This window comes from Anomalospiza imberbis, chromosome 9 (genome assembly GCF_031753505.1).
Source record: "Anomalospiza imberbis isolate Cuckoo-Finch-1a 21T00152 chromosome 9, ASM3175350v1, whole genome shotgun sequence".
Taxonomy (NCBI): Eukaryota; Metazoa; Chordata; class Aves; order Passeriformes; family Viduidae; genus Anomalospiza; species Anomalospiza imberbis.
In genome coordinates this window covers 13,209,189-13,236,532 of record NC_089689.1, presented here as the reverse complement: position 1 = coordinate 13,236,532, position 27,344 = coordinate 13,209,189, and the positions used below count along the sequence as shown (strand labels likewise).

Sequence of the window (27,344 nt, the reverse complement as noted above, 5' to 3'; positions counted from 1 at the left end):
TCCAAACAGACAGATTGAATAATTCCTAAATAATACTGAAACTCTTACTTTAAATTATTTTTCCTCTCTGGGAAACATATTGGACTTATTAATCAGTCCCCAGCTCCTGAGTGTCACTGCTACTATTGCATATGTGCTAACAGAATAATAGGAATGAACAGGATGATGCAAATCAAAAAGAAACAAAAGTCATAATTCTTTTATCATTATCAAATTTCTCCCTTTTCTTCTTGAAGTCATTTTTATCTCTTATTTTTAATTCTTATTCCTGTGCAGTAAGCTCCATGTTCCCCTTGTATATAAACTGTTTGAGCTTTCAATTTTTAATTTTTCTTCAATAGTGCCCTATCTTTTCTATTCTCTTTTTTTTTTCATAGCTTGGGTTTTTTTCTCTCCTGCTCTTATTTCCTCACGCTTGTTTACTTTTTCTCTCTAGTCCTTACTAATTATTTCATGTCTCTTGGTCGTTTAATTATGTGTCATGGCTTTTCCTTTCTTACAATTTTATATTGCATTCCTTTATTCCACTCCTGCAGCTCTCTGATTTCTATGTGCTTGCTTAACTATTACCCAAATGGCTCCAAGCAGGACACACTCAAACTGAAGAATAAATAAATTAAAAGAAAAATACTATCTGTGGCCATGCGGTGTTGCCTAGCAACACCCCGTACCTCTCCACAGCTCTTCTAGAGCCCTGGTGGCAACAGAGCTTTTCAGACTTATTGCTACAAATATATGCAAGATCCTTCTCACATTGTTTGGCCATTCACTGACAAATAAATGCAGAGGAAAACAAATGAAAAAGAAAACTCCAGAGAAAGCATCAGCAACAGCACAAGAAATGGCTACACACCTACTCCAATGCACACTGCCCTCTTGTCTCTAATGGACTCTGTAAAACACGTGCAACTTTTATGTTATTGGTGCTCACCAATACTACTACTGTTACAATCTTTGAGAAACAGAATGTAAATAAGATTTCTTATGCAATTAAAATGTGTTAAATCAAAGCAACTCTTAATAGTTACTGTGGATGCATTAGTGACTGAGATTCATTGGCTTCTTCTGACAGCTTTACTCCAAAAAAAAAGATAGCCTGCAGATTGTATAGGGTAGGAAAAACGGCCCAAGCATGATCAAAAATTAAGAGGAATTATAAGGAAAGTGAAGTTTGTCCCCAAAAATTATAGATTCAATATTAAAAGATTTTCAATATTTATTACTTCTAAATATTTCAGATGTGACAGAAGTAAAAGCAAAGTGAATTCTCCTCCCAACACTTCTCTTTAAAATGCAAGTTTATAGGCTCTGTTTTCAAAAGTTAGAACCAAATGCTCATTAAGTCCACACTTCTCAAAGTATTGACAATTCAGCATGAGCTACACTGAGTTACAAAGCTACTAAGCTAGTTTCACCAACAGTCTTTTTTTTTGTTCCACGGCAGTGAAAGATTTCTTTTCACTACCACCTCTGAGAAAGAAAGTGGATGAAATGATACTTATACAAGGGACAAACTTTAAGGATATTTGGAGTCTTGGAAGAGGAGTCAAAAACTAGAAATGCTAAAACAGAAGATAACTACATATTTTAGCTGAAGACAAACCTACAATGAAGTCCCACAAAATGATGAAAATGTTAACACTGTATTTCTGAAGGGCATAAAAAATCAGCATTCTTGCTTAGAAATTTTATATATAGCTGAATCAGCCTCAAAGCAATTTCACGTCTGCATAGCCCTTGCATCAGTAGCAAGTGAAAAGAAAGCAGATCAGAGAGCACATACCTCAAAAAGATATTTAACAGCATTAATCTACATTTATCAGCTACAACTTGTTACAGGCTGCAAATGATCCACACAAATAAACAAAGGACAGAAACTAACATTCAGGTACACAATTAACCTCACTCCCCGAATAATGTTTGTAAAAATAGAAGGCTGAAGTAAGGCACATAGAGTTGGCTAGAGAACACAAAAAAAAACATAGATCATACAGACCATAAAACAAACACAGGCATTGCATAGTCAGGCACTTAAATTTAAAATGCCTAAAAAGGTTTCAAAACTTTATTTGGCTCCTGCACATGCATGCAGCAAACACAGTTTTAATTACACAGTCAGATGCTATTTTACATAGAAGTGTTTCATGACTTAGAAAACACAACAGAGAGGGCACACCTAATCATTAGCCTTTCAGCCTTTGGGCTCGGTGTGCAGCCTTGTTTACCGGCCACTAACCAGATCCTTACTTGAAGGCAGACCCACTTTTTCCCATGAACATTTCAATGACACTTACTATGTATCTGATGTGATTTACAAGCAATTTATTCTACATAACCCCTACAGTCCAAAACATTAAAGCATACAGGACACTATAAGTGACAACTTGGACAATCACAGTTAACCTCTTGCTTTCACATCCAGTTCACATTCAGATTTTCTTACCCAGTTCATGGAACCATCACCCTCTGATCTGATCTGGTATTTCTAAATCATCTTCTTGCTTAATTCCAGACATTAGGCTCCTAGTCATTCTCATCCTCAGCCCTTGGCTGAACAGCCTCCTAATTGCACTATTAAATTTATTCTTATCTTTTTCATTCTAAATTTCAATGTCACACGGTTCTGTATGATGTTCTAGTTCCTTCTGTATTGACAGTGCCTGTCGACTTTCTTGTAACAAGCTCCTAATATTTATGTCAAGCTCATTAATGAAAATATTAAATGTTATGAATCTGAAGACTGATCCTTCAAAAAGCTCTGCTAAAAGCCCAGCGGATCTTTTTTAACCACTTCTCACTCTCATTTCCCTTCTAGCCAGTTCCTTATCCATGCTATTCTAATCTAACCAGATGACACTTCATTATTAATTGGCAAAAATAAAAACCCAAAACCCTTGTTAGTGTGTCACAATTTATCCCTAAGAATAAAGCCCAATATTACTTATTCTATCTTCCATTTTCCTTAATGCATTCAATAAATCTCTGCGTCAAATTTTGTTTTCAAAGTTTTGCATGCTGCCAGTATGAGACCAACAGAGCAAGAGTTGCCCATCAGTTCTCTGTCTTTTATCACACACAAACTGCATTGCCTCTTCTTTAATCAAGAACTGCTCTACTACAAAGCTTGTAATTTCACATGTCAATTTTTCTGTGATAATTTTATGGATGTTGTTCTGTTCCTTTTGACTTCAAACATAAAACACTTCAAGTTTTCCTTCTGGCCTGTCTGGCATAATTTCCACTTCTGTACTTTTCTGCCCATTTAGCCACCTCTTGCATTATTCCCATTTTACTGAAAGTAGGAAAAACAATTTACAAAGACTTCAGACAATACCTAAGATGCTTAATCCTATCTTTACACTGACTTTGCTTGTTCTTTTATTTCTTTTAGTTTAAACAGCTTAAGAATCTTCTACTATTTGTTTTATATAGCTGAATAACCTTTTACTATTTGTTTTAATTTCTTTCACCCAGAGTGACTCAACTTGACTTTTGAAAGTTCTCATTTTTCCCTCAGTATTTCCTGCTTTGCCAGTCAATCCCATTTGTTTCAACTCCCAATGGGTAATCCTCATAGTCTTAACTTTTTGAAGTTGTTTTACAGTTCAGTGTGAAACTATTCTTTATAAATTGGGATTCAAATTCCAAATAAATTTTGTATATTTCAAATACTAATAATCTTCTCAAAATTAATGTCTTTGAACTGTTTAACTTATTCTATAGAATTTATATTGAACTAACTTAAAGAAAAGATTGATGAAAATTATATTCTGTATTTATTCTATGACTTCACCCACTTGCTAAAGGGATAAAGTCCATTCAGATTCATACTAGAATTGACAAATTGGTAAGAGTTGATATTGTTTTTAAAATTCTGTATTAGTGTTTCTGATTAAATGACTGTTACTAACAAAGCTGGTCAGTTATCACATCAAAGAATACTTGCATGCTACCATTATTAGGATCTGTGGTTTACAGGCTACATTTACAAAAATCAAAGTGTCTTACAATCAATGACTTACCTCTGTAAGAGATTACAATCAATTCCAAGTGCGGAAAGTGGTGAGGGTAAAAGAATGAGGATGGTGAACTTCAGAAAATGTAATTTCTGGTATGTCTCCTGAGAGTTATACTGATCAGTAAAGGAAAGCAGGAGAAAGGGCAAACCCTACAGAAACTCACAAAGGAGAACTATTCCTAAGCACAGCAAATAAAAAAAATAGGAAAAAAAAACCAACCACACAAAACCACAAACAAAACAAAACAAACAGGAAACAAACAAAACAAAAACTGTCCCAAAAGAGTGTTCTTAGCACACCTTTATGATCATACCATGCCTCCCCCAACGGCCTGGAAATCAAAATCATAAAAGCAGGGAAACTGACACATACCTAGAGTAGATAAATTTCTAAGTATAAATGAACTGCATAAACACTGTGGGAATAAAACCAGAAAGTTATGCAAATTTAAGTTAAAAAGGAAGAGGAAAACACTGTAAAATGATAGTAAGAAAACTATTCTATATACATGAGAAGAAAATGAAGAGAAGTACAGATTATGTACAACAGAACAAATAGGTGATGCAGAATCAACAGCCCTCCTTGCTCTCTTCATGAAAATAGCATGGTATAGCCATAACTACAACATTAAAAATATATTTTTAGCAAGAACATGGGATTGCAGGCTTGAGCACAGAAAAAAAGAATAAGTTATTCTTTTTACTCAGACTGGTTCAGCTCATGTATCACTGAGTCATCGAGGAACTAACTGAAGCAATGCATGGAACACTATCAACTGCACTCACTAGAAGGCTTGTGGTTCCAAAAGGTCAGAAGAGACAGACATCATGCTTCCCTTTACAGAGGGGGGCTGGGGGGAGGGGAAACAAAAAAAAAAAAAAAAAAAAAAGAAAAAAAAAGGTGAAAACAGAAATCATACCCCCAGGCAGAGAAAATGGAGTGCATATATTAAAACTTACATTGTGATATAGCACCAACATGGGCATGTAAAACCAATGTTAAATCAATCTTATTTTCTGTCTTTCAGAGGATGAAGGAACTCAAGAATAACTGGCAGAGTAGATGTGGCAAATCTAGAATAAACTTCCCCCCCCCAATTATTCCACAGCATATTTTCATAAGCCAACTAAAAATGTAGACTAGATTAAAAAAATATCCAGTAAGTGTGCAACTAACTGAAAAACAACTAGGTTATTTTCTATCACCAAAAAGTAATCCGAATCAAGATGATTCATAATTCACCCAAGACCTCAGTGACTTGGTTAATTGGAAAAAATTAATGTACTAATGGTTTCTACTGTCATAATGTTTGGTGGAAAGAGGGAAACAGGGAAGGAAGAGACACTAAACATTTCAAAAGGCAAGAAAAGAATTTCAAAATCAAACCAAACTAATGGGTCAGAATTTGGGCCATAAATACAAAATAATCCAACACTCTTGCAGAAGGAACAGCACATGCCTGATGGCCTTCACTATAGAAGAGGGAAGTCTAGCAGAGGAAAGAGCAATCTTGGTTTCAGCATAGGCAATAACTTACAAAAGCAAAAGAAAAAAAAAAAGGTGCCAGTAGAAGGTCTGAAGAAAGATAAGTTAGTCTTGATATTTTTTCTGTTTTCCAAAAAAAACAGCGTAAGAAGGCACCTTTATCTCCATCCAGTAACCACAGGAAAGTATACAGAATTCTACATCTGAAAGAATATACTAAGCAGAAGTTGAAAGCTGATAGTGAAGATGGTTTCTCATACTATCTCTACTCTGATTTGCTCAGCTTTAATGAAGGGGAATGAATTGGACTTACCTAGAATTCAGCACTTTAGGCAGATAAGCATTTTTTATTTTGTCATATAATTTTGTGCAAAGCTAAACAATTTGCAACTCTGAAACACTTCAGTTGTGAAATTATTAAGATCAGAAATATACCTGGAACTAAATGCTGCTCACTAAAAAGTGAATGCTTCTCTATAGAAGAGGAATCATCCAACATCAAATAAGAAGAACACCAAACCGGAAGAACTCTGAACAGCAGCAGTTAAAGGATTGGAGGTGGTTTTGCACAGCACTCCAGAAGAGCCATGGGATGAGAAGGAACCTTTTGCACAGTACTAAGAAAGCGTTTGGCACAACTTGCCATCACCCAATATTAGCAATTTAATACAGAGAAAATGTGCATAAAACCACTAATTTGTTGCATCTAGGCAAGTTAGGAGCTATTGAGATATTCTAATGAAAACACCTTAAGATATTGAAACTAATATAAAACATAAGATTCAAGGAAATTCATAAGATGCACTTCTTAGAGCCAGTATATGTGATATCATATATAAACATATAAACCACTTTATTCCAGTGAAAGGGTTATAAATGCCAGCATATGCTATCGATAAGAGAAAATGCAGAGTAATTAGTTAATCTAAAAAATGCATGAGTAGGAATTTGACTGCTAAATGATTAAACTGGTACATTTTAAAATGCGTATTAATATTTAATTATTGACACTATGAGAAAAGAGAAAATCTCTTGATGTTACTTCTCAGCTCCTTCTGATACTCAGCAACACATGTATTATTCATATGAATAGTTTGTGCATATACAGTCAATCACTAGTTAAATAAAAGAATCATTCTCAAATTCCCTAATCACCTCAATAGATCCTAACGCAATATTTTCCACATTTGGGAATCAGAGCGTTTTATTTAAGAAATCAGTCTGGCCATGATGAATACAGCGCAGCTCGAGCAGACATCAGTTCAAAGAATCAGATGTCAAAGTGCTCCCTCTAATGTCCCTTAATCATCACACCAATTAGTGGTTGAATAGTGATGTGATTAAAGAGACTGCTGCTATCCTATACCTATTCAGACTAGTAGAATTCTACATATGTTCTACCAATTAATGTTTGAATAGAGCAGCGATTAGAGAGACATCTGCCATTGTATACCCATTCAGAAAAGAGCTAAACTTGCATATTCATATGCAATGAAGACAAAAATAAATATTTGCAAAGGTAAACTATACGTTTAGATTATAAATATAATTGAGTTGATTTCCTTTAATGAGTGTTCTCTATTTTTCAATACTTGGGATTATTTTTTATTTATAAATATAGAATCATCCATACATGTCTAGAAATGGACAAACTATTCATTGAAAAGGCATTTATTCATTAAGGTTCCTGATTTCAGGCCTTCGGTGTACTGGGTTTTCTATTTACTTGTTTGCAATTTGCACTATTTCTGCTTCAATCCATCAGTTATTTGTGAAATGCTAACTTGAATCTTCTGTAAGCATGATACATGATTAGGCACAAAAATCATGTGAACTTTTTCCACCTCACTGGAAGGCAATACTTAGAGTAACAGACTAATTATAGCTGAAAAAGATCATCTTGTTTACAGATTTTTCTATGCAAGTCTGGACATTTGTACATCAAGAGGTACTTAGATACCTTTTTTTAAAGAATTTCTCTATACAGATATTTATATATGGCAGCGACAGACACAGAAATACTATCAAAGTGAAAAGCACTGAGAAGTTTTAGCAAGCTCTTATTACTACTGTTTTAAGGGAGTATCCTCATCCCCTGAACGTAAAGAGCAACATGAGCTGTTATATCTTGCAATAAATTGCAGATCTCAAGCTCCATCATGGACACAAAGCAATCTGGTAGTTGCAACTTAATGTTACACAGAAAAAGACAAGGTGAAGACTTTGGTTTTATCTAATTGCTGGAAAAAATTAGAGTACAGTTAAAGGCTCTTTCCCAAAGTGAGCCCTTGCCAAAAAGAAAAGAAAAAAAAAGAAAAAAACCCAAAACCAAAAAGAGGCAAGCATCAAAATTATATTGTTAATGGAAGACAGGCTCTTTTTGCACAATGCTGATCAGGCTTAGCACATGTAAGGACAAAGAACAATGCTACTACTGCCAGAAAATCAATACTGTTACAGGCTATGGCAATTAGCTACAAACCAATTTAAACCCCATTTCCTTTTCACCTTCTTGTCGTGTTGAAATACTTCCAGCATTTCCATCTGGAGCAAATGTTACAATTATTTCTAAATGCAGAAACTGAAGCAAGTCTGAATACATAGGTGGATCTATATAAATTTCTCACCTATCCTTAGTAGGTATCTACAAGATTTCATTACCAAAAAGAAGGCTGGACTAAAATATCCCACTGAATTTGCTAGTGACAAGTCAATTTAAAAAAGTTGTGGAGGCAACTTTCATTTAAATTACAAACCTGCACATGTACAAGGTAAAACAAAACTTGTCCCATAATGCTTAGAAACTCTATTCATAAAGCAAGGAAATCAGTGTGCTGGGTGCAATGCAAATGCACACGATGTTGCCCCCTAGTTGGTGACCTAAATGTAGGTAAGTACAAAATACACACAAAAATGGAATTATAAAGAGTTGGAAACAATAAATAAAAATATTAATCCGAAGTCTAAACAATCCTGAACTACTTAGAAAATACTTGAAATCAAAGCAAATCCTCACAGTTGACCCCTTTGTTTTTGTTCTATCTGTAAATTGATGATCTAATGTGACCTAAATTTTGCACCCTTCTTTAATGCTTACTGTTAGAACCGCCATTTCAAAACTCTTCTCCTTTTAATTTTTTCTGGACAACAGAAATCTTTGTTACCCCAAGTAACTAGAGGCATCTGTTTGTACCCCTTTCCAGCAGACTCATAAGACACTAGAGTGTTAATGCTCACTCACTGTTACTGAGGGTGAAACAGTTTTCCTACTCTGATACAAATCTCTGAGTTAAAATTTCTGAAGGAAAGCTGACTAATCTTACACCTAAAGCTATAAATAATTTTTACAGCAACACTCGGTTGCTAACATAGTAAATAAACAATAATACTCATTGAAAGCATAATTGAACTTTCCTCTAGGAGAATACCTTTTCAATGCTGAGTAAAGATATTGACATTCCATTCCCACTTCAGAACTCATTAAATGGGTAACCCAAAGTGTCTCAGAGCAGACTAGGAGTTAAAATTTCACTTGTGTAATTATTCTGAAGAAATATGTAAGTCTGCCATCTGGAAGTGTATTAGACATTACAAAGTGTGCATGCCTCAGCAGATGCAGCTTTTGTTCAGAGTTTTGAGGGCTGTTAATTTAATTAGTTTTGTATTTTCATACTCCCACCTTCCTTTCAACAGTAGTTTTCAAAGGCAGCATCAGAACAGCTTTAAAAGAATCCAAAGCTAAAAGTCAAATTCAGATTTTAAGGAAATGGAAACAAATAAAGTTCATATGGACTTCAAATGGAGGCTGATCAATTTATTAGCAGGCCTAAACATGATCACCAGTGGCTCTTTAGACCAAAACAGAAAACTGTGTTCAATGAATCCTTTCCTACATTAGCCTTCTTAATTTAGGGAGGCAATGAAAGGATTCAGCCATTTTATTTTATTTTTTAATTAAAACCATTCAACAACAATGCTCTGGAGAATATAAAAGGTCTCTTATTTTTTACTGATATCTTTTATATAATGGGAGACCAGACAAATATTTAATTTTTTTTTCATTTTTCATGACTTTTTCTCCTATAGTAAGCTAATAGTAAGCTATGTGGTAAATCTGACACAGTAAGAGTAAGCTACAGATCTCTGAGCAAAGAAAAGTTTGTCAGTTTTAAAAATTAGGATCATTACCCATCTAAAAATAAGGACTATCCCTTTACAGGTCCTTCCAGCACTTTACATTTCCTGTAATAGTTTGCAAACCAAGTAATGTGTTGTTTCCACCAAATAATATATAATAAGGCAGTATTAAAACTATTTGCAATGAAAGCAGTTATATCTGTCTATATACACACTTGTTTCTTTCTAACTTTTAATCCTGTAAACTATACACCATGAGCAGATTCCTGTCAGGACAGTGTTCTAATAACTACACAGATCTGCAGGTAGTACTGCAGAACTATAAAACCAAGTTGTTTATTAGACTGCAAGCCTATGCCAAAACATCATCCTGCAATTTTTGACAATGTTCAGAATTTCTTTCAACTGAAAATCCAGACAAGGCACACAAGCTAGCAATGAACCCCAATCCATGGTGTTTGCACAAGCCAAGAAGCTCAGACCTTGGGAATCCAGAAATATTTGAGACACCATGAGGTACACACACAGAGCTAACAGCAGGAACACGGGGAAACAATTTCTAGAAAACTATGCACTTTCAAAATCAACAGCAAATATCAAACACCTTATGAGTAAACTGAATTTAAAAATCAGGCAAGGCTGACATGGAGAACAGCTCAAGGACAGCAAAGAGTGATTTAAAAGCCTAGACACTTTAGGAAATGTGTGTTAACACACCCATTAGTAAAATATTTCTGTGAATGTTACAGTTTAACTAACCAGAATAATTTACATTGGAACAGTTAATTAGGTAACTATACAGATACTCAGCTGCCCTGCTGCATGGACACCTGAGCTTCCTAACAAACACCTTCTGAAAACAGAGGAGTTTACAGCCTGGTATTGATTTCTGGTCACCTGAAAACATGACAGTGTAAACTGCAGCTGCCCAGGAGCCGCTTGCTAAGCAGCCCAACATTCTCTGCAGCAGGAACAGACAGCTGTGGGCAATATCTGCATCAGACATCCCAAAATAATCATCCAAGTTCACAAACATTTCATGATTTTAAGAAACTGAGGAACTTTTTGGTATTTTTGGTTGGGTTTGTGTTTTGTTGGGTTTTGGATAACCTATTATTAATTACAAACAAAATCAACTTCCTACCTGAATTTTCCTTTTTAGTGGGAGAAGTTGTTTTGACAACATTATGAAAAGACACTAATATCATTATACCCATAAGGAAACTAATACTCTGCCTAAAAGGTTTCTGAATTTAGAGGATTATGTAAGACAATCTGTAGGAAGACAGTAAAAGCAATACAAACCTTCTAATCAGATGAGACTTCAAAGAGACAAAAAATGTCTGATAGGATTAGTCAAATATCACACTGAGACTAGGAATTCAAATACCTAGAGAGAACATGATGATATATAATGGCAGAAATACAGAAGTGTGTATAGACAGTTTACAGCAAGAAAAATATTTATTCCAAAGTCAACTATTTCCTGAAAAATACAATGCACAAAATTTAAAATCCAGAGTCACATTTTAATCTAAGCTTTATGTATTGATTTATATATAAAAATAGGTACATATGACAGGCTCCCCTATTTCTGTAGCAAAATAAAATTATCTTTAAAAGTCTCAGAAAGGATAGTGAAGTGCTGCTCAGCCCAGTTTGACTCTTGGAAAACAGAAAGAGAAGAAGGAAGTGGCAGAAGAGGCTACCCAGGGAAATCAAGGAGCTCAGCACGGCTCAGGATGTGATACTTGAGAGAGATCAGACTCTATAACAAAAGGCACAAAAGTTGTATCAAACACTTACTAAAATCACCAAAAATGAAAAACTATGCAATAAGTTCTGAAAAGTAAACAGCTCATCACAAAGTAACTTTGTGTCTACAGGAACAAACTAGAAGCCAAATGCAGCTACTGAATAACAGTAATTTTTTTCTCCCACAGCTGTGATTTCAGCCTCAATGATTGTTCCAGATGCGATGATAAACATGTTCCAGATGCAATGACAAACATGCACTTACTGAACAGTTTTTGTCAGAATTCCGTTTCCATTGCTTCTTGACTAGTTTCTTTGCTGCAGTTGAGTGAAGAGTTGCATGTGTTTGTTTTCGGGGATTTAAAGCCAGAATGTTCTATGGAAAAAGAACGAAAGACATTAAAATATAGATTAAAATTTCCATAAAGGTTCAAAACCTCTTAGATCACGCTTTACACACTTATTTACAGTAATCTGTAAAACCAAATGCAATCATACCACATTATAGCCCAACACTATACTAATTTGTTTAGATTGTATTGTCCATGCCACTTAGATGATGAATATTTTAAGACATTTCTAGGATTACTAGAAAACAGAATTATATTTAGTAGCTTTAATAATGGCTTCCATTCCCAGATATTTTTTATGTAGAGCATATAGAAACACATAATTCTGGTTCATTGTATCACTTCAAGTAACACTTCTGAAGCAAAACAAGCAAAAACATTTTTAAAGATCTGGGTTATTTCTGAATGCTTCATCATTTCAGTATAAACTCCAATTTCCCCATCAAAACAATCTCCTTCTAAGCCTAGTGAGCTGATGAGTTAAGTCATTTATCTTAAAATGCTTTTATTTGCAAGGACACAAATAAATCTCAGGAATGTAGCCACACTTTTAAGTCATAGTGGTGGGTCTGACAACACAGGCAGAATGAAGTTTGCAATGCCTTGCACTATCCTAGTGTAACTCAACAAATTAAATCCAGTTTTTGGAACCAAAACTCTTTTACAAATCAGGCAAGTAACCAACTTCTATGGCAAAAGTGACCTCATTTATTTCAAGAGATGAGTGTGAAAGGCATCCAAGAGACAGATCCAGACTCAGGTCTGTGATGGAGAACAAAAACAGGCACATTGTTGATTGTAACTTCTAGAATTAGTTTGCAAGTTTACCTATAAAAAAACCTTGGCTTAAGCACTACATGTCTCCACAGTGGTGAGCATAGTGTGTTTATTCTGTTACTATATGTCAAAGATGTGCGAGACTGACTTACAGAAACATGACAAGTGTGATGGGGTTATGAATATTATATTGTGATTCTTCGTAATTTTAAAAATCTGCTTCAGAGGGTGATAATGATGAAACAGTCATGTTTTGTATTAAGATTTTATTGCGCTGATTATGGGGACTTTTTATTTTAAATGTGAAGGAGTCACTTTCTATTCAACTACTTATTGCTTTAGAAGGTAATGATTGGTAATCCAATTTTCCTTCAAACCAGAAACCTCACCTCTGCAAAGAACAACATAGCCCAACACAGTAACTCCCAGCGTGCCTGAAGCACAGGGACAAAAAGTGAGGTACAACATTCAAAAAACATATAGACTATTTAGCAGCCTACATGCCATTGACTTTCACAAAGAGTTACAGGTTGTTATTGGATGTGCCCCTGTAATTCCCGCAGCAAAGACTCTGCTCCAGTTCAGGGTGTTCCCCAGATGAGGACCTCAGGCAAGATGTAGCAACCAAATGCATTCAGTGGTTACTTATGCCAATTTATTTTGCCCTTAATTAAAACAGAGCAGGGACATCCACATAAGGGATGTCTCAGGATATCCTTGATTTTCTCAGGATGATCAAACTCAACTGTCAGAACATTATCTGACTGATGAGTGCCCAAATTACCCAAGCTGGGCAGTAGGCTCTGCATCACATAAAAATTGTAGCAAAATTTTGTCTACTCTCTTTTGTAATTGCTTAATGCTTGGCCATGAATATTATTTTAGCAAACTGAAATGAATTGCAAATTTCTAGCAATAAACTGTAACAGATGTACTCCACTGGGTACAGCACCAGTTGGTTTAAAACATGGAACAAATGGTGGGGCAAGCCAAGGACGGAAGAATCCCCATATGTTTGCTCCTGTTGGAATTCTGCAGCAGAAGCATGGCTCCAAGAGCAACAGTTGCAGAAATCCAAAAGGACTACGTAGCACAGCATGTCCCAGAATTAAATCTGAAATAAAACTGGCACAGAAAATACTAAAATACTAAATCACATATACAATATAAAAATTGCTTATATTTCCACTACATAAATAATATACTACCTGCCTAAATCTTGGATTGCTGACCAAAGTGGCTGCTCTAGTTAGAGGTCCCTGGTGTTTAAGAACAAGTCAGAAGTTAACTGCTTAAATGGGAAAATAATGTAAATGCTCTTGGGTCAGTTGAAGTGTCAGAAGTGAAATTAGTGAGGGTGTTTTCTTCCTATTCATTTCAGTTCCCTAGTTGGCTTTTCACAGCTTATGGTTAGTCAGACATTTAGTAAATTTAACAAATAAATTCAGATGGGTCAGTCAGTAAGTGCAAAATTAAAGAAAGTTCTAGAGTATGTATTGCAAATAACAATGAATACACACAACTAAACAAAACACTTGGATATGCAAGAAAGGAAACCTGAGACCTCCAGTCTCCCAGACACACTGGTCATCTGAGCAGGGGAAGAGTTCATTGGTGAGGAGAATTATTTTGGCACTGCAATCTTGCTTGTCTGAATCCCATGCTTATTCTGCCACAAAAATTCTCATTTTTGACAGATGAGCTGTTGTTTGATCTCTCCAGATGTTGAAAGGGCAAGACTCAAGCTCCCCAACAGAGGATGCGGGTGCATAATGCATCCCTTTTTGAAGTACTATGAACTTTGGATTTCACATTAAGATGCTATTTGTACAGTAATGCAGAACCTATTATTTTTTTTCTTTACACTTTTACATAACTGGCTCCATTTATTTCATTAATAGTAGATATAAATACAATATCATTAATGGCTGCAAATCAGAATACAAGGGTACTGTACTTCAGTAGAAATCCATGGTGGGACTCTGTTGATGAAGACAGACATGGGGCTATGAGTAAGGACACAGAAGTGAATTGAGACCATGTTGAGTTTGTGACTTGTGGCACATAAGCACAACACACACAGTCGAGTTAAAGCTGCAACTCTGCACAGCACTGACGATTATGGTCACCACCAAAGTATTATACTTTCCTTCACTATTTCCACAGATTAATTTGAAGACCTCACTTATGGGATAAAAGCCAAGGAGCCCATCTCCGTGGAATGAAACTTAAATATATTTTGCAGATGACTTGCTCAAATATAATTACCTTAAGGAATTCCTTTAATGATTACCCATGACAATGATTTCTTTCAGGTCTTTTAAAGGACAACAATTATTAAAAGTTACAAAATATAGAAAAAAGGTTCAATTTCAGAATACACCCTCTTCTAGAAAGGAACATATTTGTTATATCTAATAGATATCGATGTCGGTTGCAAGTATCCTAAAATGCAATAAACTACTCTTATGTAATGTACATTGAGAACAACTAGCATGTATAAGTCATAGCTACAGTTTTTAAATTTTGAAAATTTATTGATAGATGGTTATGCTGAACTGTGCCAACAGCAACATAGCTTCTGAGATTAAACTTACCATAAGCCATTCATTAGATGTTTATTACTTAGCTTCTACTTTAAATGGCATGATTAAGAAGTCTACACAAAAAATACTAGCTCTACTTTTCACTATCATCTATTAATGAAAAGGCTGTAAAAGTTTTAAAAGAGCATGTTATATCACACTGAGTAATTTATCAGGAATTTGAATTAATATTGCTCCAAGTAAGTGATTTCAAAGCAGTCATCCAGGATAGGATACACTCTCCATCTGGGAGTCCTGTCTCTGATATAGCACTTTCAGGTAAATCAAGACAGGTTTGGCACATGCTCTGAAGTGATGCAACATAAATTTCTAAACACATTTTGCTTTTAATTTCATTAAAAGTGTCACACACTTTTTATTCTCATCTCATAAAGCCACTCTTTTCCTGAAATCAGAAGAAGCTATTTCAATTATATGTGATTCCTAATCAAGTGCATATTCTGCAAAATAAAATATAAAGTTATGGAAGCACTTTGCTCATTGGGAATGCTCCAAAGCCAGTGGAGACTGGGGGGCAGGCAGAGAGAGGATGTTACTAAGAAAAAAGGTACAATTTAGAACACAGGTGGGACGTAGGACTACAGTAACTTTAAGATAGTCATCAAAAAGTCCTGCAAGTCTAGCAGCATCTTTATAAATTATGTGACATGAATTCAAATTTTGAAAGCTTTTCTTTAAAGCACTGTGGTGTGAAATCTTTGGCTTTATATTTTTGTCCCGAAAAGTAATAACCTTAGCAAGAGGTCCTGCTTACGTGGACTCTATCTCTCATTCAAAACAATAAATTTGGAAAAAATTCAACAGTTAAAGATCACTCTTCTTCTGGAGAGCCTCCTACTGAAACCAATGAGTTGCAACAGGAGTATTTAATGCTTAATAATCCTCATATTTGTTACTGCTCATTCAAAGTGAGAGTAAGGATCAGAACATCTATCTTCAGGCTCTGTCACAGCTTGTGATATTAAAACTCTGTAAAATTCTTAAAAAGACGAAGTAAATATTTGCTTGTTTCAAGGATTCTGTGGACTTCCTGTAGCTTGTTGGGAAAGTTTCCTATGAACAGCCCCAAAACACCTCCTGAAGTTCACCACAGATCACTACATGTACTGTCACAGTGAAGATGTGGAAAATGCAACAGTTCACATGCAGACTGTGATTGGGCATAAAACAAGGTCCCATGTATCAGTCTCCTTGTTTTAGCACACAGCTCATTTCCCTAGCCCAGCCCCTGCAATACACAGCTGATATCCTGATATAATCCTGTTGCTTCACAGAGCCCCCTCAGCTAAACACTTTTACATACATCAATTAAAATACGGGAGTAGGCCAGGCATGCTAGGGAATGCATGTGGAGAGCAATTTAACCCACCCCATTCTATTAATCTACCCAATTTCCTTAGAAAGAGTTGTAATCTCCCTCACAGCAAGTAACATTAAATGTATTGCAAGATACATATGCTCACCAAGTGAACTTAATGAGAACATGTTTATTTTTTCTAAGAGTAATGAACATACTAAACAATTAATTTCAAAGCTATGCAAGTGTTACTTCACTGACAGAAACAAATACCTGGGGCTTTTCCACTAATATTTTCTAGTATATCTGAATATGAAACTAATTGTGTAATTGCTCTTCAGTCAAAGGCTAAAGAACTCAAACGTCTTTATTTTCATGAGATTAGATGACCCACAATAAGGAACTTTGTTGAAAAATCACATCAGTGTAGAAGCAGATGACCAAGGTGTGAAGTCCTATTAATATCTCATTTGAATTGCCTAATTCACATTTTACTTCTCACATCTACTCTACTTCTTGGAAAGCTGCATGAAGCACTGACAGTCAGGTGCAGACTTTACTCTGTGTAAAGTCCTCAATATACATGGAAGTTTCCTTGCCAAATCAGAAAGAGCAAGTTCATAGGAGAATTTGTTACACTAGAAGATAAACACAAGATTGCAAAAAGTAAGTATCTATGGTGTCATGTCTTCCAAAAGCTAGCCCTATGTTATTTTCCATTGCTGAAATAATACAGGGCAATGTTGTGAATCTCTCCCATATGCTTTATTTATGATAGAATATCCCACAAATCGATACTTGTGATTTCCTTACTGAAGATCAGAACTGATGAGAACCTTTATAAACTATTTATGTAACCTGGCTGATAATGTATCTTAGGAATTCATGAATTCATGCAAAAATTTCAAAAAGGTGAAAAGACCATGCTTTCACAGTATTTCAGGCCTGGTTTAATTGTGAAGCAACAAAAGCCAGAGACAGCTTGATGAAATGTGAAATGAGCACAAATGTCAAGGGAAGAACATGGTCAGCCTTAGGAAAATCCAAGGGAAACCCCCATGAAATTATTTTTGTAAATTACCAGATATGTTTTCTGTTACTGAGACAAATGGCTGCACATGTGAGCATAGCCACAAGTTGACTGTGAACATATTTTATCCCAATATATCATGGTGTGACAAGGCATAACCCTCTGATCTCTTTCAGTAGATAAATTCTGCAGGTGGTCTCCTGTCCATGCCTGACAACTGGCCCTTTATACTACTGTGATTGCTACAAAACCATCCTCAAGGTCCAGTGAGCTGGAAGATGGGGCTCTACTACTTGAAGAGACAACCAGCCTATGAACCAGTGCCAGAAGGGCAGCAGTACTGCAGCCTCCTGTGAGACAGGGATGGAGAAGCCAATCTGCTCAAGGGTCTGAGGCCTGACCCTGTATCCTGCTGTGCATATGGGCACAGGGAGCTCAAACCCAGCAGGAAAAAGATTCAACTTTTAATCACAAGGCAAATTTCTTCTTTGAGCCACACAAGCTCATAGTTTCAAAATGGATCAAGAACTAAAGCCAATGGATGATGTAGCGATAAGCATATGCTACCTATGCACACGTAGCATTTAAGTGCTATATCTTCATCTTTACATTTCCCTGTAAGACAAACTGCTGATAGCAGAACAAACACTTCTGGTTTCTTGCACTCCTTGTATAGCCTCTAAAACTTAGAGAAAGAATTCACCCCGTGACACCCTCATAGCATACCAGTATCCTAGAGGTGTAGTCCTAGATCCATTACTAGGCACTTAGATATTGGGATTTTCAATTTTACCACTACAGAATTTCTTGGTCTTCAGATTTTCCTGCAATATATAAACACTACCTCTTAACAAAATGAGCAGTTTTCTAAAGCACTCCCACTAAACTCGGGAAAGTCTTAGTCATGAATATGTCTATCTTAACAAAAGTGCATTTTACTTCATGCACTTCCTGTTACATAACAAAGTTAATGCATTACACATTAACAAATCAGCAAAATTGCACAACCCTAAGCAGGGTTTACACAATCATACTGTTACTTTAACTGCTGGATTTAGCGCTTGATCTCTCCAACTCAGCAATGCATTTGTGCCAGGTATTACTGTAAATTCTGAAAGAGTTATTAAAATAAAACCCAAAAAGTGTTACTTGTCTCCCATAGATACCAACTACTCTCCTCTATGGGAAGGGCTCTGGGTGATAAATTATGCTGCTGAAAACTGCATGCTACCTCCTCAACACAACTAATCTCTGCAGAAATGCATTGACCCTCACACAGGAAAACAAAGCAAATACTCACCCTCCAGGTTTTACTGAAGTATCTGAGTAGTCCCAGTATCAGTGAATTATTCATGCATTTAACACAAGTATATATATATCAAAACCACACAGCCTAAAGCAGGCTTAAAATTCACCACAACACAGGATCAGTTCTGAAGCTCCTCCAGGGACACCCCACTCTGTGACATGATCGTGTTTTCACACTATAAACAATACACCACATCCAAAAATATTAGCCTTTATATACAAAATTCAGAGAAGACATAGCTGAGCACAGCTCTGGTCGATTTACTCAGTGTTGAATTCACTATTTGTATTAATTTGGCTGAATAAAACGTTACTTAATTTGCAGCCTTTAAAAGAACAAGGTTTTAAAAATTTGTACAACTATCCTTCTACACACACAGTTAATATTTTAGTAATTTTTCTCCCTAACTGGACAGTCTTTAATCATCCAACTAATTGGCAAAGTGCAAAAAAAACAAGAGCAACTCATGTCACAGCATTGATTCCTAGCTTCATGCCTGCTGTTACTTTAGAAGTAAGCACGTACATGGTCTCCAGTCAGCCATACCCCCTACACTCAAAGTCACCTTTTTTCATCTTCCTAACAAAAATATCTTCCTCCTTTACAAATCAAAACTTAAAGCTTCAGAAAAATATTAGGTTTTCATCATAGGTATATCAGAACTTTTCGGTTTCTTCAGTATAATATTGATCTATGTCTCAAATGCTTGCACATTAAACTGCTCTGTTACATGAGGAATACAAATGTTACTTGGTAAGTGCTCACTCACACAGAGAGTCATTTATTGAAAGGATCACAGCAAAAAGAATCATTATCATACACATACATTTACATCTCACTTCTATTTTTCTACAAGACAAACAGATCACAAGACAAAGCAAACTCAGTTGCCTTTGGAAATAAACTTTGTCAGAACCAAAAAAAGGCCATTGTATCCCCATAACTGAATCTCTGAATTGGACCCTCAATAGTGATTATTTGCTTAAGCAAAATCCAAACTTGCATTAGAGACACATCTGTTAATGACAAGCGAATGCTCTACTAACTTTTGATCAGAGGAGAGAAATTAGCAAAGTTAATACTGCTTAAGTTTAATCATTGGCAAAATCAGCGGAACTAATTTTAGCTGAGCAAAGCAATGTTCTGAAAATTTTGTTAAAAGGTGATTTTCAAAGTCCAATAAATGAACTTGAAATGCAAGGATGAGACTAACAATATACATCCAAAAGATCTAGTACATTCAGTGCTTGAAACAAATGTGAACATTTGTACTTGTTCCAAGAACATGCCAACTATCTATCAGTACTGACTTTCTAAATCTGTTGCAACATGAAGAAGTAACAAGTAAACCTACCTTTTTGCAACTACTGTGCACACTTCTTAAAAAAATTTCAATAGCAACTGCTTAATACAATGGTAAAATGCAAAATTGACAATGGGACTACAGACTTTCTATTAACTTTGTGCATACACCAGAGCATCCTAATCAAAAAGGAAAAAAAGAATTAGCATGTAGAAATAAAATGGAAATGTGAAGGATTTGTTAATTGTACCCTATAAGCTGTAAGTATATGTGAAGTCATATTATAAAATATTATTAAATGTCTTATAATTAAAAAAAAAACCCAAAACCACACCTACTTTTCAAGCAACAAAATTTGACATCCCATGCAAAAAAGGCAAGAGAAAACTGTTCCCAGTTTCTCCTTTTTAAAATATCATTGTCTTCTTTTACAGAAGCACACAGTGATGCTGACAGCTTTAAGCAAAGAAACATGACACTGTAAGTATACAGGGACTCATGTACTATAGATGAGAGTGGAACATATATCAGCAATAGGAAATATAGACAATTCCTTGGAGTTCTTTACTCTTACAATTTTGATTTTCAAATCTTATTGACATTAGATACTGATAAATGTGTGGGGCGGAAGCAGAGGTGATACACTTCAAATAAAATTATGAGATAAGGCTGCCCAATCTAGAAACATGCCAGCAGACATTTGGATTCTGATCTATTATACTTTGTCCCATACTTATAGAGAAAAATTACTTTTAAATACTTGTTAAGGAGCGTTATATGTAGGAGCATTATTTTCTAATTCTTTTATTTATTAAGCAAAATTACATCTCTGCTGTGAGACCTCTGAATAGGGAAGAACTCTTTTTATCATTTGTAAGGCTTTCTAAAATTACAGTAAAATATTTCTCCTAAAAACATACTGTAATGGTTCTAAGGCTGTGGATTTCAAGCTACATCAAAATCTAAGTATTGGACTTCTGAAAAACTAAAATTCCCATTTTGCTGGCAGGTCCAAGTTCTCTTTCCTAGAACAGAAGATACAAGACCACAATGCTATCATTCAATTAGGATGGAAGTATCAAAACCCATTTGTCTCAGAGCAGCATCCCTTTGTTTGCAGTTTGTTACGAACAGGAGCACATACTGCAGAGCAACAGGAAAAGCTGTAACAGAAGTAACATTTTTTTAGAAACTATATAAAGGAAAGGTACCCAGGTTACTCTTCTGTAAGTACCATCTTCCTGCACTTTTGTGCCTGACAGCTTCAGAAATGTGGATCTTTACCTGATGGAATCATATAATGGTTTGGGTTGGAATGGACCTTGAAGCTCATCCAGTTCCAACCACCCTATGATGGGCAGGGGCACCTTCTACTACACCAGGATGCTCAAACCCATTCAACCTGGCCTCAAACACTGCCAGAGATGAGGTACAACTTCTCTGGGCAACCTGTTTAGTGCCTCACCACAGAGACTGAAATATTATAGTTTATGACTTAAACATTTTCATGTTTTGCCTACTACAGCAGAACTGTGTTACAAAACCTAAAGAGATGACCTCCACACCACCTGAACGGGCCTCTGAGATGAAGATAAGACAAAGTAACACAAGTCAGGGATGGGTACATTCACAAAGCACCAGCCTAATGCCTTCAGGGTGGAGACAACAGCCCCAAGGCTATCAGCTGCCAGGCTGGCACAGACCCTGGCACCAAAGGATAGGGGGAGAGAGGCTGTGGGTGTGTGTTGGGAAGGCCTCTGGTGAGAGGCAGTGACCGCCATCCTCTGCTGGGCAGAGGATCCCAGCTGAGGGGCCCTTCACCCCGGGAACAGCTTATCCACAGCAGAGGGGGTGACACAGCCCATCAAAGGCCTCCAAAGTGGTCCCTGAACCCTGCACCAGAGCACTGCAGCATGATGCAACAGACCCTCCCTGTTGCAAGGGACAGTGTCAAACTGGCCCCCTGCAAGGGAGGCACGTGAGCATTCCCACCTGGCCCACAGCATGTGCTAATGTATGGAATTCCATACTCTTCAGCATGTGGCGTGAGGCAGGGGACTCTCACCACCAAGAAGACCAGATGAAGGGGAGCAACAAGACATCATTGGGACCCTCGGATGGGTGTTATGCTTCCACCTAACTGCTGTCACTCTCTCCCTGTCTCCCCAGCCCACACTTATGCTTCTTTTCTTTCTTTCTTTTCTCTTTGCCTCTTCTACTATTAAATAAAACATATCAATTTTTTTGGCACCAACATCTAACCTCATTTGGTTTAAATCTCATTTTTGAGTATATTTTGAATATTCTACATTCTTTCTGGTTTATACACAGAGACTTAGCTTTCTTTGCTTTTCTGGGTTTAAACTGGATCATAACACTCTCACAGTATAGAATTTCTTCCTAAAATCTCATCTAAACCCACTCTTTTAGTTTAAAGCCAATCTGCCTTGGCATACCACAACATGTCCTTGTTAAAAAAAAGTCCCTCTAGCTGTCTTGTGGACCCTCTTTAGGTACCAGAAGGCTGCTGTAAGGTCTCTCCTGAGCCTGCTCTTCTGAACAACCCCAGCTCTCTCAGCCTGTCTTCAGAGGACAGGTATTCCAACCCTCTGACCATTTTTCTGGCTCTCCTCTGGACTCACTCTAAAAAGTCCATATCTTCTTTATGTTGGAGACCTCAGAGCTGGGTGCAGTACTCTAGGTGGAGGTCTTACAAGGGCAGAGGAGAGTGGAATAATCACCTCCTTCGACTTGCTGCCCACTATTCTTTTGATGCAGCTCGGGATGTGGTAGAGCCATGTTGCCAAATCATGTTGAGCTCTTTCCACTCGACTTCAGGTCAGCTCTTCTGTTAGCTATTTGTTTTCTCCCTTTTTCTAAGTCAGGGCCAACATTCACAGACATGGAAGCTTTCTAAGTAAGGGCAGGTGACTAACTCCAGGAGAGGAAGTCACATGCCCAATTAAGCTTCTTCTTACAGCCCCTAAGGAGGGGATTCACAGCTGCCAATATGCCAAGCAGGACTCCTTAGATGAGTCTGACAGAGCACCAAAGAGACAGGAGGTACACAACCACAACAATTGTTCTCTCTCACCCTCCTGGACTTCCACACCAGCCTCTAGGATGATGGCTCTCAGCCTGAAACTCTGCCTAAGTTTAAACACTTACCTCTACTCAAATACTAGAGTATTTGAAATATGGAAAAAAATTGGGGAAGTGTCACAAATAATTACAAGAACAGACACTTTTGTAAAATAATCTACTTGTTACTGGAGTCATCCCTGGAACAATAAGGCTTTCATTTCCATGTTCCCGATTTTCCCTACACAGGATGGAAGGAAAATCTGGATGAGAAGTTGAACTGATTTGCTGTTCAGCTAAGATTACAAAAGCAAATCAGAGAACATGACAAGAATGCTGCTCCAGCACTAAAAGAGTTTTAGCCCAACCCTCAAGACTTCTTCTGTATTTTTCACTAAGGGCTCATTGATTAAGTGCATAAAGAACATTATACTGGGAGTTTAAAATTATGTAACTTTGCTTTTCTGCTAAATACTTCTTGGGGTTCCTAAACCAATTCATCTTATCTCCTCACCTAGTGCCATGATTTTGCAGCATGCAAGCTATTCTGCTTTACTGAAGAAGTGGTTCTTATTCTACAGTCTTCCAGAAACTCTTTCTTATCATTCCCTATCCTAACAAAAGGGTACTGGCCTTTCAGCTTAGTATTGGTTATTGCCAGCTACTGACATTTTACTCAGACTATAGATACTTTGAGATCATATTTTCTATTTTTTCTGTACTGTATTCATTTTATTTCTACATTTCATCACCAGCAATCTAGAACAGCTTCTGTTGTGGTTATCTTCTTTGCTTTTTTTTCTCCCAACTCTTTTGTCACTTTCTCACTTCCATCTGTTTTGAAAAGCTATGTTCGTGCTTTCTAAAATCTTTCAAATTTTGCATTTTCAATTGGAACTGAAAAAAGGGCAATAGCAAACACAACTTCAAAACAGAAACAGAGTAAGTCTGGGAACCACTTTTAATCTCCCATCTTGTGTTCCTGTAGCATACACACACATCCACATGCAAGTGTGTGCACAAATTTGCACAAGCCTACTTTGTCCCTCTGATGCTGCAGTTTGTTTAAATTAACAGAGAGGTTCATCTTAGCACTGATGAACAGATTTTTTAAGGCTAAAATTAGATCTCATATTCCCCCATATTCTATTCCAAAACGTTACACTACACGTGATCTTTTGAGAGCAGATGCTCACACCCATTACTGATAACAATCCATAAGAGTTAGCATACAGACCTAACTAGACACACCAAAGAGGACAGCAGGCTCTAATTTCATCAATAGAAAACCAAGGAAAATTTGGTACTCATTCCCATTTTTGCCCTGAGCAGTAAATCAGCAGTATTCTTCAATACTGATTTAATTTAGAATTAAGAGTTTTCCTTAATATGATGGCTACACTCTATCTCACAAACCCAATTTTTAACCTTAAAATGTGACATAATATGAAAACTGCTGACACAAATAATTGACTGCTTTATTATAAATAGAACACTTGAAGTTATTTTTAAAATGTCTCATAAATCCACATTAAGTCTACTTTATTGATTTCAGAAAAGTTCATTTTATTTTCATAGTCACAGTCCATGATCTGTGCACTTAAGAAAAAACACTTTTTTCAGTTTTAACTGTCATTGAAATATCATTCATTTCAAAGATATCAAGAAATTATCACTATTCACTTTCAATACAAAGCCTCTTACATTTCAGCTGTCATTTTCAAAAAATCATACTGAAAATAGTGTTTCTAAGCAGAGTTCAGTTGCAGTGTAATAAGTAATAATTTCATCAATTAGCAGTATTCAGCATCCACTGAGAGTTCTCTCACTATTATTTTATTCATAGAGTCCTTTGTGGAAGTAGCATACTAAAAAGATCCATTTATCCTTCAAGGTTTTTCATAAATGTGTCATACATCTTAGAAAACAATTGGTTATTATTCTCGCTCAATCTAAATAACTATAATAACTTCCAGGTGTAAAACCTCCCTTTATACTTCCAATCTTCTTTACACCCATTATGGGTCTACATTTTTAATAACTTATTCTAACACTTCTACCTACTTTCACAAATGAATTCTGGAGTTTTGCATGGATGCTAGACATGCCTGGATGGAAGGGTAGTCAGCTTATTGTTAAGAGCAGAATAGAGTTGGGTTTCATAGAATGCTCTTCACAATCAATGAAAACCCAAGCATTTTATAATGAGCAAGATGCTAGTATAGATGCTAACAGTGCAACGGCTGGACAGGAAAATGCTGTAATTATTAAACTCAGCAATAGCTTGCTTTCAGTGTATATTTTATTTCTCCTTCCCTGTAGATCCCTCTACATATTTATTAGCACTTTTTTCCTCTCTCAGAAACTCATCCTGCCTTCTGTCCTTTCATCGGAAGAGTGCAAAGGGCTCCCTTCAGAGCACAATATTCTCATTCCTTATTTGATTGACGGAGATGAAATTGGGTGGCATGAGGACCTCTCTCAATGCTGGGCAGAGAGCCCTGCATAGAGTGCCCAGCACAACAAAACATCCCTGCCTTAGCAGACATGCATTTCCTGCACAGCAGCCTGCTTCATTCTCTCCACATCGGCCAAATGTTTTGTTGACTGACAAAAACCCAGCCAGGACAGTTCATTCCAATGGACATTCTAATTTAAATAAGGCCTCTCAGAGCACAGTTAAAGTCACACCAAAAAACAAGACAAACATGCAGCAATATACTTATAAATAAACTAGGTATCACAACAACCTCTTTGCAAATGGCATGGAGTCCAATCTCCATGATAAATACAAACCTAATGACATTGAATGTGTGACTAATACTTGAAAGAAGAGTGTCCTTAGGAAGAACACATTAACTAAAATCAAACCTTCAATTTTTCCACCTTCTACAGTCTCAAAGTGGTGTGCACAGGTACCTCTATAAAAAATACACACACACCAACAAGACATGTAACTCAGACAGGTTGGCTGCCTGGACACTTTGCTCCTTAATTACATATATAATTGTTTTTGAACCTGAAATTAAAATGTCAGAATTCACCATGATTGCCTTTAACTGATGACTAGCATCCCATCTAAATGGAAATATTTAGATTCATCACCTAGATACCTTTTTAATTTGCTTTCAAATAGAGTCACAGGCAAGCATGTCTGCCTTCTCCCATTTGCACTGTTGGTGTCAAGTTGAACTGGAAAGGCCAACCATTTCAATGAACTAAAATAAACGTAATTTTAAGGTCAAGTCACTTGTAACACTTCAGGCAGCAAATGTCATACTGAAAATAAAATTGAACCTTGGCTTGAGCAGAGATGAAAGGTTTGGCATTTCAAGGACTTCATTGTGTTTATCACTTTAAATCTACAAATTAAATACCAACATCACATACGTTAATATTTATCAAAATAAGAATGCTTTCTGAAATTATATCTTTAAATACTGGAAGCATTATTAAACACAAAATACTTTTCTAGGTGGCATTACTCTTAATTCAAATAGTGAAGTCTCTGTGAGACCTAAAACCATTTAAAATTCTGCACTGGTTTAGGGAGGCATCTATGACTACGGTAAGAACCCAGATGTTTCACAGGAAGGTCTAAGTATTTTGACAGAGGAAAGAAGAGAAATCGCCAAACTCAGACCACAGCATAAGAATCACAGCATCACAGAATCACTAGGTTGGAAGAGACCTTCAAGATCATCAAGTCCAACCCATGCCCTAAGACCTCAACTAAACCATGGCACCAAGTGCCACATCCAATCTTTTTTAAACACATCCAGGGATGGTGACTCCACCACCGCCCTGGGCAGGCCATTCCAGAACTTTATCACCCTTTTGTAATAACTTTTTCTTAATATCCAATCTATATTTCCCACATGCTTGACACAGGCTCCCAGCTTAGCATCATCCACAAATTTATTAATGAAAGACTCAATTCCCTCATCCATGTCATCAATAAAGATACTGAACAGAACTGGGCCCAGCACAGACCCCTGAGGGACACCACTGGTGACAGGCCACCAGCTCGATGCAGCACCATTCATCACTACTCTCTGGGCCCACCCATCCAGCCAGTTCCTAAGCCAGAGAAGAGTGCTCCTGTCCAAGCCATGGGCTGCAGCTTTTCCAGGAGTGTGCTATGGGAGACAGTGTCAAAGGCCTTGCTGAAGTCCACAGGCAACATCCACAGCCT

At 36.6% G+C, this 27,344-nt stretch overlaps 1 protein-coding gene across 6 annotated transcripts in view; it reads right to left on the bottom strand.

Moving 5' to 3' along the window:
• DPYD (dihydropyrimidine dehydrogenase) overlaps nt 1–27,344 on the bottom strand; it is a 340,814-nt gene that overhangs the window by 305,524 nt on the left and 7,946 nt on the right. For all 6 annotated transcript variants that reach the window (XM_068199754.1, XM_068199757.1, XM_068199759.1 and 3 more), the window contains exon 2: nt 11,662–11,772. In XM_068199754.1, the coding sequence (XP_068055855.1) occupies nt 11,662–11,772 (111 nt within the window). The remainder of the gene's footprint in view (nt 1–11,661; nt 11,773–27,344) is intronic.